This window comes from Sarcophilus harrisii, chromosome 4 (genome assembly GCF_902635505.1).
Source record: "Sarcophilus harrisii chromosome 4, mSarHar1.11, whole genome shotgun sequence".
Lineage (NCBI taxonomy): Eukaryota > Metazoa > Chordata > Mammalia > Dasyuromorphia > Dasyuridae > Sarcophilus > Sarcophilus harrisii.
Genome location: NC_045429.1, coordinates 448,773,237 through 448,790,325, shown reverse-complemented (window position 1 = coordinate 448,790,325; position 17,089 = coordinate 448,773,237). Strand labels below are relative to the sequence as shown.

General features: G+C 45.0%; 1 protein-coding gene across 4 annotated transcripts; it reads right to left on the bottom strand.

The window, feature by feature from the left end:
- Positions 1-645: 645 nt before the first annotated feature.
- RHBDD2 (rhomboid domain containing 2) lies at positions 646-10,574 on the bottom strand. Of its 4 annotated transcripts, XM_031967973.1 has the most exons (6): positions 10,338-10,574; positions 9,820-9,924; positions 8,601-9,008; positions 2,728-2,878; positions 1,896-1,943; positions 1,047-1,127 (listed from the first exon to the last, which is right to left on the bottom strand). In XM_031967973.1, the coding sequence occupies exons 1-5, from the start codon at positions 10,555-10,557 to the stop codon at positions 1,916-1,918; spliced, it is 912 nt and encodes a 303-aa protein (XP_031823833.1). In that variant the 5' UTR covers positions 10,558-10,574; the 3' UTR covers positions 1,047-1,127; positions 1,896-1,915. The 4 variants fall into 4 exon arrangements, with proteins under 4 accessions (XP_031823830.1, XP_031823832.1, XP_031823831.1 ...); XM_031967970.1 differs by lacking the exon at positions 1,896-1,943 and having other exon boundaries at positions 646-1,377; XM_031967972.1 differs by lacking the exon at positions 1,896-1,943 and having other exon boundaries at positions 646-1,127.
- Between the last annotated feature and the right edge of the window lie 6,515 nt (positions 10,575-17,089).

The following is a 17,089-nucleotide window of genomic DNA, read 5'->3' as shown; positions in this document are numbered from 1 at the left end:
CAGATTCAGGGAGACTGGTTTCTTCTCCCCATCATGGCTGCTCTCCACATCATCTCTATCAATACAGCCATCAGCCCATGAAGGAACGCAGATGGGGATGACCAGGAACCATCTCAGCTCATCAGGCTTGAGTCAGAGGTCCACCCAGAGGGCCTCTTTCACATGTCCTGGTAGACCAGGAGGATAAAACCCGCAGCAAGATGGGGATGGAAGCTCCTCTTCTCCTTTGGCAGGTGTCTCAGTTATCAGCCTCCACTGCCTAATTTCAACCCTTTTAAGTTTGTAGTTTTGTCTCTCTCCCCTCTCTCCCCTCCAACCCTGGAAGAACTGCTCCCTAGAGAAAAATGTCAATAAGACAAGTCTGAATTAATCAAAAGAAAGTACCCTACACAGATCTTTGCTATCCTCAAGTCTTTCCCTGAAGATAAAACTGCAGTTAGCAAAGCCTTGAGCAAACCAAGAACCATTCATTGCCTTTTTAGGGTTGTGGCCTTTACTGATCCTGGTGCAGTATTGGTATGGATGCCAGTCCCGCCCACAGCAGCCTCCACTCTCCAAGTCCTTTCAAAACAGGCTGTGCCCACTGGACGGAGCTCAGTGTCCCAGCCCTCTTCTCAACTAAAAAACAAAGCAAGTGTCACGTACTTGTGTGTTGGAGCTTTACATTTTTAATAAAAAATAATTAACACAGTACATTGGTCCAAACTCCCAGGGATCATGCTTTACTATAAAATTTATGTTGACCTAGTTCATTAGCTCTAGGCCAGAAGAGGTTGGGAGAACATGGTGTGGTGATCTGGGGAATGAAGGGCAAAGTACACACATACACACACACACACACACACGGGCTATTACACAAAACATCAAAGAGGAAAGCTAACGAGAAGCAGCCAGTGGCCACACAGGAGTTTCAGCCCAGAAGGGACAGGTTGCTGTGGTGGCTTGACCCACGAAGTCTCCTTGTGGAAAGGGCAAGGACTCAGACGTGGTGAGTCGAGGCTGCTCTCCTCGAGAGTCCGTCATTGCCTCTGGACCCTTGACCCCTCCGTGGGCGCTGAGATTGCGCTGTCGCCCAGGGTCGGCTGCCCTGGCCCTTGGCAGACTGGAGGCTGTGGCGGGCAGCTCCCCTGGGAAGGGCAGGAGACAGCGGGGTAGAAGTTAGAGGAGGCAGGAGCAAAGCCGAAGGGGTTCTGCACATAAAACTGGCCAGAAGCTGGGTGGTAGGGAGGTGGGGCAGGTGGGCTCCTAGGTTCATTGTTTGGCCAGGATGCCAATCTCTGGCTGTTGTCATGTTGCTGCATCTGAATGACCTGGAGGGTCGGCATGGGGTAAGAGTGATAATTCTGTGTAGGGTAGGATCCTGGGACTGGATTAATCCTAAAATGGGCCAAGAGAAAGAAGTAGTCATTACATTTGACATTGATAAGTACAAACAGCTCCAAAAAGAAAAGGGGAAAAAACCCTTCGGTACTAGTATATATATCTGGGCTTAATACACACATACACATATACATACATACATTACATATATATATGCCAGTACCCAAGGGCTTTTTATGTAAATATATAGGCACAGATATACATAAATATATCTATGTCTATATAATGGTTTGCTGAAAACAGTTATAGTCAGTTTTAGTGACTACTCATTGCCAAATGTAGAGAACAGGTGGTCTCCATAAGGGGAGAGAGGCCCAGAGAAGAAAATGACTTCCTCAAGATCCCATGAATCTGCGGGGGAGCTAGCGGGTCCATGACTAAGCTGACGAGCCCCAATACCTTCTGAGAGTCGAAAATAGAATCTGAGGCCATTCGGAGGCTCAACCTACTCATGTGCAGCCAGAGTTTCCGGTTGTGGGAAAAGGAACAGCAGGTACAAAAATTCAGCTACAAACCTAAATGAAGCTGGCCATTTTTATGGTCTCTTCCCTCCAGGGCCATTCCTAGAGTTAGGAACCAGAAGTAAAATGGACAAGTCTGCTCTGTTTTTCTTCTCCTCCCCAGCCCCCAGAGGGAGATGGTCTCATGGTTCACAGCCAGGAAAGGGCTCGAGGAGCTGCCAAAGCCCATTGGGGAATGAGGCGTCCCGACCTCGGCCAGGGCCTCAGAGTCCAAGGTCCACTAGTGGGCCATGTGCCCCCCGGTGGCTCATAATGGTGGGCTTACAATGGGCACCCATTTGGCTCTTTTGGTAGGATATGAAAAAAGGGTTGTTGCTAGGGAAGAGACAGAAAAAACAGTCTCTACATATTCCAGTCTAGAGAGGATCCAAACAGGGAAGGAAGCAGTTGGGAAATCATTGTGTACCTTGTCCCCACTCCTTGGTGTCCGCATTGCTAAGCAACTCACCTGCCTTTGAAACCCACTCCTGTTGGTTCTCCTCCTCAGCCAGCCCAGGGGGCTGGAGGGGCTGGAGGCAGCTTCGGAGGCAGACAGACACATCCCAAACCTCACACTGGCCTTCTCCTGCTTTGTCCACCCCAACATTTGTTTCGGATCACACTCAAGCACTTCTGAATTCCCCCCTTTTCATTCCAGATAATTTCATGAAACTCATCCAAGACTAAGACATCTTTGCCCAGGTTTCCAAAGATCCGATCCCAGGGCTGGGCCCCGATTCTCCATCCATTTCCCCTCCCCTAGCCAGAGGTCCCAGCCTACCACACTCAGGAAAGCTGTGACTCCAGCAGTCCCTCTAGGAAAAGCAAGGGAAGGTCAGGTACTTACTTCCTGGTCTGGATAGCTCTTCTTTCAAGTGAAGATCCTGAAACATAGTTGAGCACCGTGGCCCGCCTCAACAGACTGAAGGGGAACTTGTGATCTAGTTTCAGGGCAACCGATTCGGAGAGATCAAGGCATGAGCAGTAACCAAGACCATCTGAAGCAGCAGGTTAAGAACAATGGAAGCACCTCGTGGCGGCTCTAAAATGCTCCCCAGCCCAGGACTCACTGATTCCGGGTTTTCAAGTTTACTGAAAAAGCAGATCAAGGGCTAAGCCAAGCCAGGAGTTCAGATGTCACCCAATTCTCGCCATCCCTGGCGCCTCAGGCACGCCTTTAAGACTCATTTACCATGTTTGTCCAATGATCTCCATGGCACACAATGCGATTACAGATCTTTGGACAGCTTGGCTTACAAAGTGCTATGACTCCTGACTCATAAGCAATGTCTCCTCTCAATAGTAACTGGCCTAAGAGCTGACACAGGATGGAGCAAGGCTCTCCAACAACCCTACTCAGTGTGGCTCACAATTGTCCACCAACGTGGCTGGGTCCCTCACCAGATCATACCATGAAGCCGTTAGGTGAAAGAATCACTTTTTATGGGAACAAAGGTGGAACAGGGAAGTATCCACTGCTTTCCAAAGGGCCCTGAAACGCTTCTTTTTAATTTTTTTTTTTTGGCTGAGGCAATTGGGGTTAAGTGACTTGCCCAGGGTCACACAGCCAGGAAGTGTTAAGTGTCTGAGGCTGGATTTTAACTCAGGTCCTCCTGACTCCAGGGCCAGCACTCTATCCACTTCGCCATCTAGCTGCCCCCAAACTCTTCTATCTTCAAACAGTCTTGAACCATTCCAGAATGTACTAGAACCTCCTCTGGATGCTGACCAGGGAGGTGCTGCTCTGAACTCCCACCTGGTCAGCAAGATGCTGCTGCCAGCTACCATGTGTATTTTTAAAATGTTTTGCTGATAGAGAATAAACTTTCCAACGATTCTAATTACTCACTAATATGCATCAGCTCTTTCCAATTACCTAGGAAATAGTGCCTAAAGGTTCAGTGTTAGGCCTTCCCAAAGGGCTTCCAGGCTTCTGTTTCCCTTCTTCTTAGCCCCTCTTGCCAAATCACACAGCTCACAGTCTCTGGCACTTGCCTTGACCTTCCCACCTGCACAATTTCTGAGGCTTGCACCTGCTCTCTCTTTTCCATTTCTACAGCTAGAAATGTGCTTTCCCTGGTTTTTCCCTTCTCAAGTCTCTCTGAATGCCATTTCTCTCTCCCAAATCCTCCAGACAGGGCCTAGACCTGAGATGGAGTGCTTCCAGAAGATCAGGCTGGTAACTTCTCTGCAACTTTCATGGCTGAGCATCTCAATATGATGACGAAAATAACTGATTCTGGGACCTCGAGGGATTCCCACAGCACCCTTGGAGAACAGCTGGCCTCCATGGAGATCCTTTTCCTAACCAGTCCTTCTTTTAAAGAGGAAAATTAAAGATCAGGAATAAATGACCTGAACATCATTTGGTTAGTTCAGTCAGGTTTCCCTCAGGGCACCTGGAACATCTAGAGCCTAAAAGAGAGGAATAGGGGAGATCTGGCCAAGTTGTCCTGCTAAGAGACTTCCTAGAAAGAAAAAAGGAACTGGCAGTGCATACTCTGTCCTTGACTATGCATATAATAAGCTCTGAAGAAGTCCAGTGTGGGGAAAGGCCTTGGAAAAAATAAGTTCATAGGAAGATCTCATCTCATTTTCTCTGGCGGAATGTCCCCATAATCTTTCTCTTGCTTATCACTTCCTCTATCCTTGAAACCTATAAATACACTCTTCTCCTCCATCCTTCAAAAATCTTCTTTTGGTCTGCCACCTCCTTTTCCTACTCAGCCAAATTTTTGGAAAAAGCAATTTATACTTGTTGCTTATTATTTTTTCTCTCATTTGCTCCCAGAAGGCTTGAAATTTTGCTCCCACCTTTTACTCAGTTCAAATTGCTTTAGCGAAGGTCACCAAGGATCTCTTCCTTCCCCAAACCAGTGCTTTTCTCAGCTCTTGTTTTCCCTCCCCTCCTTAACTGCATTTTTTTTTACTTGTTAAATATCCCAATTACTTTTTGATCTGATAGGGAGTGAGGGGAGAGAGTAATGGGAAAATAAGTCCTCTAGAAAGTTGCAGACACTTCCAATTTAGGGAACTCTCAGCTAGCAAAGACCTTCTATCAAAGCAGGTCTGTCATTGTTCTGTAATTTATGGTCTTAGAGAACTGCCTGGGGTATTGAGAAGTTATTTTGTGGAGGGTCACAGAGCTAACTTGTGGGAGAAAATAGGACTTGAGCTGAGTGAGACCTTCCAGACTTTAAAAGCTAGACGTCTATCTTAGCATCCTATGTTGCCTTAAAAGAAATCAAATACTAAGTACGAGTAAAAGTAAAATGATTTTATGGCATTTACATTTTGTGTGAAGCCTTCTTTCTCAGCACCACTGTAAAATCCCATGACATCTGACTGTTAAAATGGTATGCAAGGAGTAAACAGACTTGCTAAATATTTCTTATTAACTTATAATGACAAATATTAATACATTCATTATCGAAGAAAATAGTCTCTACTCATAATTTCTAAATTCTAAGCACTTACTGTTTACTGTATTGAAATTGTTTAAAAATTATTTTTGCATTTTCTGCCCCCTGTGCGGCTTCTACTCTGCTGACTCTCCTCTGTCTCTCGGACAAGCTCCTCCGAGGTCTGAGGCATCTAGGTTCTTCCTGTCTGGCCACTTCTTCTTTCTCCTTTTCTGGATCATCACTTGGATCTCAGCAGTTACTTGTAGGTGTGGAGGAAGGCTTTGTTCTGACTCCTCTTCTCTCTTGACCTACTCTGTCATTTCATCAGCTCCCAAGGATTCAATTATCTTCTCCCTAGAAAAGACTCTCAGATCTAAGCAGCCAGCTCTGCAAAGCCACCTACCTAATAAACCCATCAAACCGCATGTTCCAGAAGAAGCTCAAACTCCCTATGTCCAAAACAGAACTCATTTGAACTTTCTTAATTTGTTTTATTCTACCATCCTTCCAGTCCCCCAGCTTTGAAATCTCAGTGTCATCTTCAATTGTCTTCTTTCCAACCACATCCATCTAACTCTAATTTTCTTTCCTTTTATTTCCAATCCCATCACCAGTACCCCAATTTAGGCTACTCATCACCTGTCACTTGGATTATCTGAACAGTTCCTAAACAGTTTCCCTGGGATAATAAAGTCTCTCCCTTTGCAATTTATACCCCTCATCCTAGGGACTTCAAATACTCCCTCAAATATCCTAACTTTCCAAATCAATCAGAACTCATTTCCCATGACCCACTCCTTCAGCTTACTACCAGCTGACAGAGATGGCAAACCGCATCCATAAATGTTCACATTCTTGTTCACGGGCTCTGAAATTCCTTTATCTAATTGCATTATTCTACTTTTCCCTCTCAACTGCAAACCCTATGCTCGTTCCTCTCAACTCTGTGGTCCCCGTAGAACTCAGTCCTCAAGGCTACTCTTGGCTTTGACTTCTCTCCACATGTCTACATGTAACTCAAGCTAGAGAAACTGACAAATCTGTGCTAATGGTCCACCAACACTGATGTCACATAATTTGGTTAAGGCAATCCTTTTACACCTCCCTACTCACTTCAGTACTTTCCCCATTAGAGTATTTTTTGAAATCCTTTCACCCTTTCTCAAACCTCCATGGTTCTCTCTTCTCCCATTCTTTTCACCTCACATCTCTCATGTCTCCTCAGATGTCCCCAAGGGGAACTTCCCCTTGTCAAGGCAAGCAATCCCAATCTATTCAGTCTTCTCCAGTAAATTGCCCTTTCCATAATGTCTACTCTCCAGTACTCCTTGTCTACTGATTGCTTCCCTGCCTACAAGTATGCTCAATTTTCCCTATCCTTGAAAAATCTGCATTTGGTTCACCCGTCCCCATTATTTCTCTCCTTTTTGCAGCTAAATTCTTTGCAAAGGCCATCTACAATAGGTGCCTTCACTTCCTTTCTTCTCATTCTCTTTGTAACTCTACGGCTTCTGATCTCATTAACCTCTTTCTACTATTCCTCATTGCTATTCTTCCCAAAGTTTTTATTTTATTTTTAAGAGATTTTTTTTATTAAGAGATCTGACAATCTCTTAATCAAATCCAATGGCCTTTTCTCTGAAGCTTTTTTCTGCCAAGAGCCATTTGGATATTTATTACATCATTTGCAGGTCACACAAAATCGTCAATTTATAGAACTCAAGCAGTGGGAGGTGGTTGTACCTGTCTTGGCAGGGCCAGACCAAATGGTATTCTTCACCCCTGCTCTATGATCTCTGAGATGGTCAGTTATCTTTTTTCTTGACACTCTTCTTTCTGGGTTTCTATGGCACCACTCCTTCCTGATTCCCCTCTCCTGTCTAAGTCACACCCATTAACCTGGAGAATTCCCAGGGCTTTCTTATGGGCCCTTTTTCCTTCTTCCTCGAACCTATTTCATTGATCAATCTTCCATAGATTTGACAATTACTTCTATGCTGATAATTCTCAAATCTGGATCCAACTGGATGTTACTCTCCTGACATCTAGTTTTAGATCACTAACTGCGAAGACTGGGTGTAAAATAGACATCTTAAACTCAACACTGCCCAAAACTGAACTTGATGCTTTTCTCCTCAAACCTTCCCCTCTCCCATCTTCTGATTACTGTTGAAATCACCAACACCCTCTTGGACACTCACTCTTGAACCCAAATGCAGTCTTCTGCTGCTCCCTCTCCCACTGACCTCATTATCTATTCAGTTATCAAGGGCTGTCACATTTCTCAAATAGGCCACCTTTTCTCTTTAGAGGCTGCCCCAACCCTGTCAAGGACTCCCAATTCCCTAATACTGCAACAGTCTGCTTGCTGGTCTCTGCCTCAAGCCTGTTCCTGCTCTGATCCATCCTCTACATCACTGATAATCCCATTTTGATACGGTGCAAGTTTTCTCGCATCCTTTCAGCTCCAATCAATTAACTCCAGTGGCTCCGTTACTCTTACCTGGTTTATAGACATGTGTTTTACCCCCATGCTCAGCAGATGCCTGCCACACAGTAGGCACTTTATAAATGCTAGCTGACTGACCTGCCAAAGGGATCAGCTTGGAGTACAGGTCTGAACCTGATCCACTGATTTCCTGCTGCCTCTAGGGCTAAATGCAAACTCTTGGTTGGCCTTCAAGGCCCAAGACACTCTGACTCGAGACTTTTGGAGACTGATTGCAAACACACTCTATGTCCAGTCCAACTGGGTTCCTGCCATCCACAGGTACATTCTCTCTCCTGTCTCTAAATCTTTGCACGGGCTGTCCCCTATCCCGGGAATGTCCTCCTTACTCACTGGGTTCCCTTCCTGAAAATCTCAAGCACTGCCTTCACCAAAATGTCTTTCCTGATGCCTCTGTCCAATGGTAGTTAGCTACTATTTGGACTCATGTTGTCTCTCAATAAAACAGAACTTCCTTGAGATTGGAATAGTTTCATTCTTGTCTATCTTCAGTGCCTCGAATGATAGCTGGTATTTAAGGGGTGATACAGGGAAGAATTTCCTTAAAAACCTCTAAAAGGCTCTCCCTCAGATCTGCCTCACATTTTTCCTCTTTAAAATGAGCCCCCTTCATCAATTCCCTATAAAGCGGGAAGGAAGGTGGCTATATTGCGATTTTTCAGGGGGGAAGCTACAGGATTTCCAACCAGTGTCAATCAATGAATCCAGCCCCTTCTCTCAGGATCCATGGCTTTATCTGCTATACTGCCCGATCTACCAAGACTGGCGTTTCCCACTTTTCATTAAGACCCTCTTTTATAAGGATACAAATAAAGCCAATGAAGAGTCCACAGATGTTGCTGAGGAAAGAGGTTTGGGGAATAAACCAGGAGGCAAATAACAGGAGCCAGGGTATCACTGAGGCCGAAACGGGGACCCCAAAGAATAAAGTTCTTCTCATTCTAGTTCGGATGGAGCTGACACCCAACATGGCAAAAGCCACGGGAGTAAATCCCCTGGGGTCTTCTACTCCTCCAAAGCCAGCCAGAGCCCAGAGGGTTTCCAGCAGGACGAAGAGAAGGGCAGAAAAGAAAGCGAAGACCAAGGTGAAGAAACTGTGGCGCACAGTGCCCACACTCTTCTCAAAGCTGCCAGCAAAGCGCCAGATGATGACGAGACCAGAGAGCAAGGAGAGGGGATGCTCATAGACCAGAATGTAGGTTATCAGCCTGTAAACTGAGAAGGCGATCGGTTTAGGAAGACAAGGGCGGGGCTATCTGGAAGTGGGTGAGCCAGGTGACAGCCCACCCAGGAAGCTCCTTGGGCCAGGAGGATAATGAGGATCCCAAACTAGTCGGTCCAAGTGTGGGCAGGCCTGAGGGCAGGGCCAGACCAGGGCTAAGGCTCCTGGACTCTGCCCGTCTTTCTTTCCTAAGCCCCTCAACTGCCTCAAATAAGCCAGAGCACGCTTCTAGCAGAGGGAGCTCTGCATCTGGTGCTTGGCCATCTTTTTCCCCCTAAGGTTCTGATGCTGACCTAGCTCCCGGGGGCGGGGGGTTTAGTTAGTTATGACTGCTTCAGGCTGTACACCCAAAGCATAAGGCACTTAATCCCTTCTCCTCAGCCGAGGTTAAGCGGACCTCTCCTCACAAAGCAGCGGTTTAAGGAAGAAAAAAAATGAGCAAGAAGATTTATGAATGATAAAACGGAGCTGCTACACGTCTTTCCGGAGTCTCTGGTCCGCTGACCGGCCTTGCCGGGACAAGGATTTATGTGGAGAAGGAACGGCAAATGACGTGCTTCTCAAAAGGCCTCTGTCAGGGTAGGAGCTTAACACCCACCGAGAATCCCCAGATTCTCTACGTTTTTACTCCTTCCAACAACCTCCGGCCCCGGGGATTGTCTTCCAGCCAAAACTCTCCTCTCCTCTCCCCAGTGGAAGGTGTGCATTGTAAAGGGAAGGGCAGCGGCCGCGGCCGCGCCTCGCACCGGTAGGTGGGTAGGTGAGGGGTACCGCCTACCTCTGGTGCGGAGTGGGAACAGGTACCTGGGCAGGAAGGGAGGATGAAGGTCCTTTCAGAGCTGAGGATGGGCAAGAGAATGGGGGGGGGGCAGTGATGCTCTCCCGGGAGGCAGGAAGGAGAGGGGCTTCCTGGGGGAGACAGGCAGGATTGGAGGGACAAGGGCAGGAGGGAGGGTACGGGATGAGGGAGGAGAGGGGGAGGGGCGGGGATGCGGCAGGGAATGAATCAAATGAGTGACAGGGGGGCGTGGGCGGCCAGGGCCAAAGAGAGGGGCTTAAAACCGATGCGAGGAGGACAAAGACGGAGTGTTTCGGGGTGAAGACGGGCAGGTGGTGGGATGGGGGAGGGGCGTGGTCGTGGATGAGCGGGTGTGCTAACGCTGGGGGAGGGAAGGGGGGAGGAAGCGCGGGGGGGAGGGGCGCGCTGCAGCGGCGGGTGGGGGAGGGGCGGAGCTCGGAGGTAGGGCGGGGTGCGGGAGGGGGGGAGGGGGCCCGGATCCTCCCGGGGCCCGGAGCCCGGCCAGGGGCGACGGCTCTCTCACCTTCCCAGTCTCGCCGCAAGGCCGCAGGCCGCAGGGCTAAGCCCGAGGGGGGCAGCGGCACCTCCGGTTCCCCGGGCGGCGGCGGCGGGGGCGGCAGCAGGAGTCGGGGCGCGGACACGAGCAGGGACAGTAGCGCCGTGAGGAAGGAGGCGGACGGTACCTCGGGGCACCGGCCTCCCCCGGCAGCCGCCCCCGCCGCCGCCGCCGCCCCCGCCGCCATTCTCCCCCAGCTCGCGCCGCGACCACTTCCGCCTTCGGCTCCAAGTCCTTTAATCTGTTTCCGGGCAGCCGGGCCCGTTACCCCAGCAACCGGAGCGGGGAAGCTACCCCGAAGCTCCGCCCCCTAGCGGCCGGAGCGACGCGCGCTAAGCAGGCTGGGGCGCTTGCGCACGGAGAGCTTTTGCGAGCCGCCCGAACAACAGAGCCTGGTGCGCACGCGCAGGGCTGGGTTGGGGGCTGGACTTGAAGCGCAGCTGCTATTGGCTAAGAGAGTCTCTACGCGAAGAGACGGGGGCGGGAGAACAGGTTTTGTGGCCCAGATTAAAGAGAAGCCTGAGAGAGACGGACACCCCCCTCCGAGCGAGTTATGGGTCCCTCCTAGCACGAGCTACGCCCTCTGGCGGCAGACGCAGGGCACGGCCTCGCTGGGCGGTGATTTTCTCGAAGCGTGAAGATGCGCTCTTTGTTCCGCGCGATTCCAGGATTCAAAGTTGAATATTATTAAAATTAGGAACATTCACGAATCTACGCCCAGTGTTCCAGGCCCCCAGTAACTGGGCAAGGGGCCAAGTCCCCTACAAGCGGTTACTCCAATTAACAAGCATGTTTAAAGTGCCTACTGTGCGCCCCGGGCCGTGGGTGGGACCAAAAGGGAAAAAATGATCCCTTCCCCAAGGAGCTCACTTTCCAATAGGGAGGACAGGCTGACGAAAACGCGTCCAGCAAACGCAAAGTCAGTCTGGGAGGGAGCACTCTAGCAGTGGCGGGGAGGAGGGACGAGGAGGAGGATCAGAAAACCTGGTGCCGGGGAAGGGAGGGGCTTCCCAAAATGAAAGAAAGGGGGCGTATATTCCAGGGACGGGATGGCCAGGGCAGAGGCAAAAGGATGGGAAAGGGTCGCGTTCGAAGAGCAAAGATTGGTCGGATGAGAGAGAGAGGGGAGTGCGACATCCAGGGACAAGGACAGGCTGGCACCAGGTCCAGCCTAATAAAGGACTTTCTATCTGATCCTAGAGGGAGCTGTTTGAGATGACTGAGAAGGGGATCGCAAGACCAGGTCTACGCTTAAAGAAAATGACTTTGGGTGCAGAGTTCAGTGGCGAGAGATTCAGTCAGGAAACTCTCAGTGAACTGGGTGCGAAGCAAGGAGGATCTGCAAAAGGTGTGGTTTGTCCCGGTTCTCAGCGGGGCGAGGACATGCAAGCGAACTGAACCGAGGGAGGGCTGTGCAAGGTCACCCACCTCGTCCTCCTTTCCGGAGTTCCGTGGAAGCCTCCCTCACGGTGATTTTCTTGGCTCACACTAACTGCTGGCGTCATAAAGGAATGAAAAAGGCTTATTCAGCCCACAGAGAAAGGAGGGCTCGGAGATTTCCGCCCGAGGTTGAGGGCTGTTCTGTTTTGTCTTGTTTTTACAAAGTTTGGCAATACACGAAGGCCCTTTTGTATGCTTGAAGTAGTGTGTTGTGAGCACGATTGCCTTAACATCTTAACTAGGGCTGATTGGTAAGGGTTGATACAAAGAAGCCAATGGAGCTGGATGATTCCAGCAGGTGGCAGCAGGGGGTCAGAGGAACATCGGGGAATGGCATCGGAACAGCCGCTTCTCAGGCAGAGAGGGAGAGTGGGAAGGGAGGCGAATGCCCCAACAGCTGGGCCTTGGAAAAGGAAGAACAAAAACTCCAGGATAGCCCCAGGAGGGCAAGGTTAGCTGAAAGTGTTCTCTTTCCCACTGGAGTGAGAGAACGTATCCTGTGATACATGGAGTAGGATGGAGAGCCTTATGATTTGTTATTCCCTTAATAGTTATAGGCACCACAATGGAGGTGCCTTTGGGGTCAGGAAGTCCTAAGTTTAAATTCTTATCAGATCTAGTATTTTTGGCCACTCATTAAACTCTTTCCACCTTATTTTCCACGTCTGCAAAATGGATATTATAGTATCACCTATCCCACAGGGTTGTTGTAAGGATACAGAAGTAATATTTCATGGGTAATTTTTCAACACTGACCCTTGTAAAACCTTCTATTCCAAATTTTCCCCTCCTTTCTCCCACCGGCTCCCCTAGATGTCAAGTAGTCCAATACATGTTAAATATGTTAAAATATATGTTAAATCCAATATATGTATACATATTGATACAGTTATCTTGCTGCACAAGAAAAATCGGATCAAGAAAGGAAAAAAAAACAACCTGAGAAAGAAAACAAAATGCAAGCAAAGAGCAACAGACCGAGTGAAAATCCTATGTTGTGATTCACACTCAGTTCCCACGGTCCTCTCTCTGGGTGTAGATGGCTCTCTCCATCACTGAACAGTTGGTTTGAATCATTTCATTGTTGAAGAGAGGCACATCCATCAGAATTGATTATCATATAGTCATGTTGTTGCTGTGTATAATGATCTCTTGGTTCTGTTGATTTCACTTAGCATTAGTTCACATAAGTCCCTCCAAGCCTCTCTGAAATCATCCTGTTGGTCGTTTCTCACAGAACAATAATATTTCATAACATTCATATACCATAATTTATTCATTCTCCAATTGATGGGCATCCACTCAGTTTCCAGTTTCTTGCCCCTACAAAAAGGGCTGCCACAAACATTTTTGCACATATGGGTTCCTTTCTCCTCTTTAAGATCTGCCTGGAATATAGGCCCAGCAGAAACACTGCTGGGTCAAACCCTTTAAAAAATCTTAAAGCACTATATAAATACTAATTAATATTATTATTGTTTTTCTGGTTTTTCCTCATTAAAAGCTTTGCTGTTTTGATTCATGGTGCCTACCTGGCTCATTGGTAGAAAATTTCCTACAATGGGAGCTTCATCTATATTTGCATTGCCAGTTGTCTTAACTTTTGACTGAGCACTGGACTTCCATGGCTCTGAAGGAGATAGTGAGGTGAATGACTCTCCCTCGCTTAAAATCCAATTCACTGGCAAGTCAAGATATCACCCTCATAATGTCACTGGACCTCTGAGAATGAAGGAGGAACAATTACTATTACAGTTGCCAGAGCTATCTTCATACTTTACCTGGTATGACAAGGCATTCCAGAGACCCATAGAACCTATGCTACACATTTTTTTGAGTTCCTGCTAAGTTCTCAATGATTACTTGTGTGTGTGTGTCTATGTGTGTGTGTTTAATGAAGATTGAACCCTTTCTTAGAGAAAGTGAAAGAATTGGAGGAACACTCTAATTGGAATCAGTTACTTGCCAGAAAGAAGTATATCTTCAAAGAATAAGAGTAGTTCACGAAAAGAGGGGAAAAAATTTAAAGGAGCAAGGAATAGTCTTCATTTGTGTCAAGAAATTGAAGGGTCATTAAAAGAAAAAAAAAAAAGAGTATAAAGACCATGGAACTCATAGTAGATATGAAACTCTTTCCGTAAAGAAAGAAATGAGTGGCTTTGAGGAAGAAAGAGTTTTTTATACTAATCAATGAATTTTTTTTTCTTATAGCAGTTTCATTTCCAAATATATGTCTTTATATGAGTTATCCTTTATATGATCCATTATAAGGAAAATGCATGAAAAAGGGAAAAAGCAACTTGGCAAAGATAAGCAACACATTGACAATGTCTGACAGTATGTGCAATGTACTCTCATTTCTTATGGCAGGGAACTATTTCATGACATTCATGCACAGGAGGCAGGGTAGTACCCTCCAAGGACATGGGTTGGAATGGCTCTGCCATTTACTAGCTGTGGAACTGAGCAAATCCCATAACCCTGGTTTTGTCCTCTATAAAATGAGGGGGTTGATTTCATTGATTTCTGAGTTGTTTGCAACACTAAATCTACGATACTATGATCTGCCCAAATTTGTTTAGTCACTTCCTAACCATTGGGCACAGTGGTTTCCTCTCAAGTTCTATCAAAAAAAAAATTTTATGTTGACATGACTATTTTTGTATGAACCAGACCTTTCTGTTTTTGACTTTTTTGGGTTATATGCCTACTAATATTATGGCTGAGTCAATGGGTATTTATAGTCTATTGATTTTTTTAATATAACTCCAGATTTTCCAGGATTGTTAATTAGTTCCAGAACTCTTAATTCATAACACTAAACATGGTGGAACCTAGTTGTCTTTTCACAGTGTTGCTAATATCTACCGTTTTCATCTTTTTTCATCCTTCCCAATCTCAGAAAAACAGTGTGAGATAGTGGTTAAACTGCAGGCTCGCCTCATCAAGACAACCCAAAGCAACTCATTCCATTTATCTGGGCTTGAACAGGTTGGGCTTGATGATCTCTAAGGTCTCTGCCAGCTTGAAATTTCGGACATGAAGTGAAACTTACAATTTCTTTTTCATTTCTGCTGTCATTAGTGAATTGGGGTATTTAAAAATATGGTTATCGCTCACTTGGATTTCTTTTTGTTGTTGTTCTGAAAACTGATCACTTTTCTATTGGGGAATGGACTTGATCTTATAAATTTGTATCAATTCTTTGCACATCATGGATATTAAAAATTCACTATTTTCCTGAGGTAACTACCCAAAAATGAGAGGCATAATGGTTAAAGGCTTATAAGAAGGATTTAGAGTTATGAAGACATTTATTCAAACCCTCCCTCTGACATTTATCAGCTGTGTGATATTTTGATTACTATGTCCACATAATTAATTTCCTTTATAATGCTATTTGAAAGAGGTCTATAGGTTTCACCAGACTGCCAAAAAAAAAAAAAAAAAAAAATCCATGACATCATAATGATTGAAAAGCCTGTGTTAGTCAAAAAGACCTTGTGTAAGTGGTTGTGGTTTCATAGGTCAAGGTCAAGAATTTCTTGAGAAAAGAACTTAGCCTCACTGTAACCTGGTTCAAGTTATGCTGATTTTCTATGAATGTTTTTTTTTTTTTTTTCCAGCTGCAGTAAGGGAAAGGGTGATGTACAGAACTCTGGAGGTTGTGATAGCTCTCAGCCTGGGCCTATATCCAGAGAACCTGATGGCACTGACTTCTCCAACTGATTTTTATGCATCATTGTTCGGTCATTTTGGTAGTGTCCAACCCTTCATGACCCCATTTGGAGTTTTCTCAGCAAAGACACTAGGGAGATTTGTCATTTCCTCCTCCAGCTCATTTTACAGATAAGGAAATTGAGGTAAACAGAATGAAATGCCTTGCCTAGGGTCACACTGTGTATGTTTGAGATCACATTTGAACTCAGGTCTTCCTGACCATTGTACTCTATCCATTGTACCACCTAGCTTCCCCTATTTTCATGTGTAATGCTATGAACAAGGAAGGCATTGTTATTATTCCTGATGCTGTTACTAGTTTCACTAACTGAAGAAGTTGTCCTCTTTGTCTCTCTTTCTCTCTGTTTTTGTCTCTTTTTCTTTTTCTATCTCTCAATTCTCTCTAAGGTCTTTTCTCTTTCTTTCTCTCTGTGTTTCTCTTCCCATTTTTTTTTTCATAAAAAGGGTAAGACTTCTTTATTATTCCAAATAATTTATTTAATTTTGAAATTGATTGATTTTAAAATGTATGGTAGTTTTCACTTGTAAATCCATTTAATTCTTGCTTTTTCTTAGGAAGTTCATTTATGTCTTGTTCAATTTAAAAAACATATAAGTTTATTGAGGTTTTTTTTTTTCCTCCTGTTAATTTGGGCAGTTTATTTTTTATGTTTATGTTTTCATTTTTGTTGGCATAGAATTGGGCAAAATAACTCCTAAAATTAATTTTATCTGCATTAGTCATGTATTTGCCCTTTTCATTTTTAATACTAGTGATTCAGTTTTCTTTTTAAAAAAAAATTATTTATTTTACTGTGACTTTTAAAATTAAAACCAGTGCTTGTTCTATTTATCAATTCAATGATTTTCTTACATTCCTTTTCATTTATATCACCTTTAATTTTCAGGATTTTTAATTTGTTATTTAATTGGAGACTTTAAAATTTTTCTTTTAGTTTTTAAAATTGCATACCCAATTCATTGAACTGGAAAAGATGCATTTAATATTTCTGCATTTCTGGAATTCTGTATTAATTATGCCCTAATATAGTCAGTTTTTGTGAAGGTCCCACGTCCAGCTGAGAAAAAAATATTCCTATTCAGTTCTCTAGAAGTCTATCTTATCTAGCCTAAGATTCTACCAATCTCTTTGAGTTCTTTTCTCATTTATTTTTGTTAGTTTTATCTAACAAAAATAAATGAGAAAAGAAATCAGATTTTTTTTTTATCTAGTTCTGAAAGGGTAAAGTTGAAGTCCTCCACTATTATAGCTTTGCTATTTATTTCTACTTACAATTCAACTACCTTTTTCTTTATAAATCTGGATGCAATAGAATTTAGTACATATATGCATGGTTATATATTTTACTTCATTATCAATTGTACTTTCAACATAATTTAATTTCCCTATTTATCTCTTTTAATTAAATCTATTTTAGCTTTTACTTTGAGTTCATCATTGTTATTCCTGCATATATATATATATATATAGCAGCTGAAATAGCAAATAGCCCTTTATTTTTATTCTACGTGTGGCTCTCATTTTGAAATATATCTTA

Excerpts from the sequence above, each read along its gene's own strand:
- RHBDD2 (XM_031967970.1), bottom strand. The coding sequence starts at position 10,557 with ATGGCGGCGGGGGCGGCGGCGGCGGCGGGGGCGGCTGCCGGGGGAGGC. Across the intron at positions 9,925-10,337 it reads CTTGCGGCGAGACTGGGAAG|GAAGCCCCTCTCCTTCCTGC; the intron begins GTGAGAGAGCCG and ends TGTCTCCCCCAG. Across the intron at positions 1,378-2,727 it reads AGAGCTATCCAGACCAGGAA|GATTAATCCAGTCCCAGGAT; the intron begins GTAAGTACCTGA and ends GGCCCATTTTAG.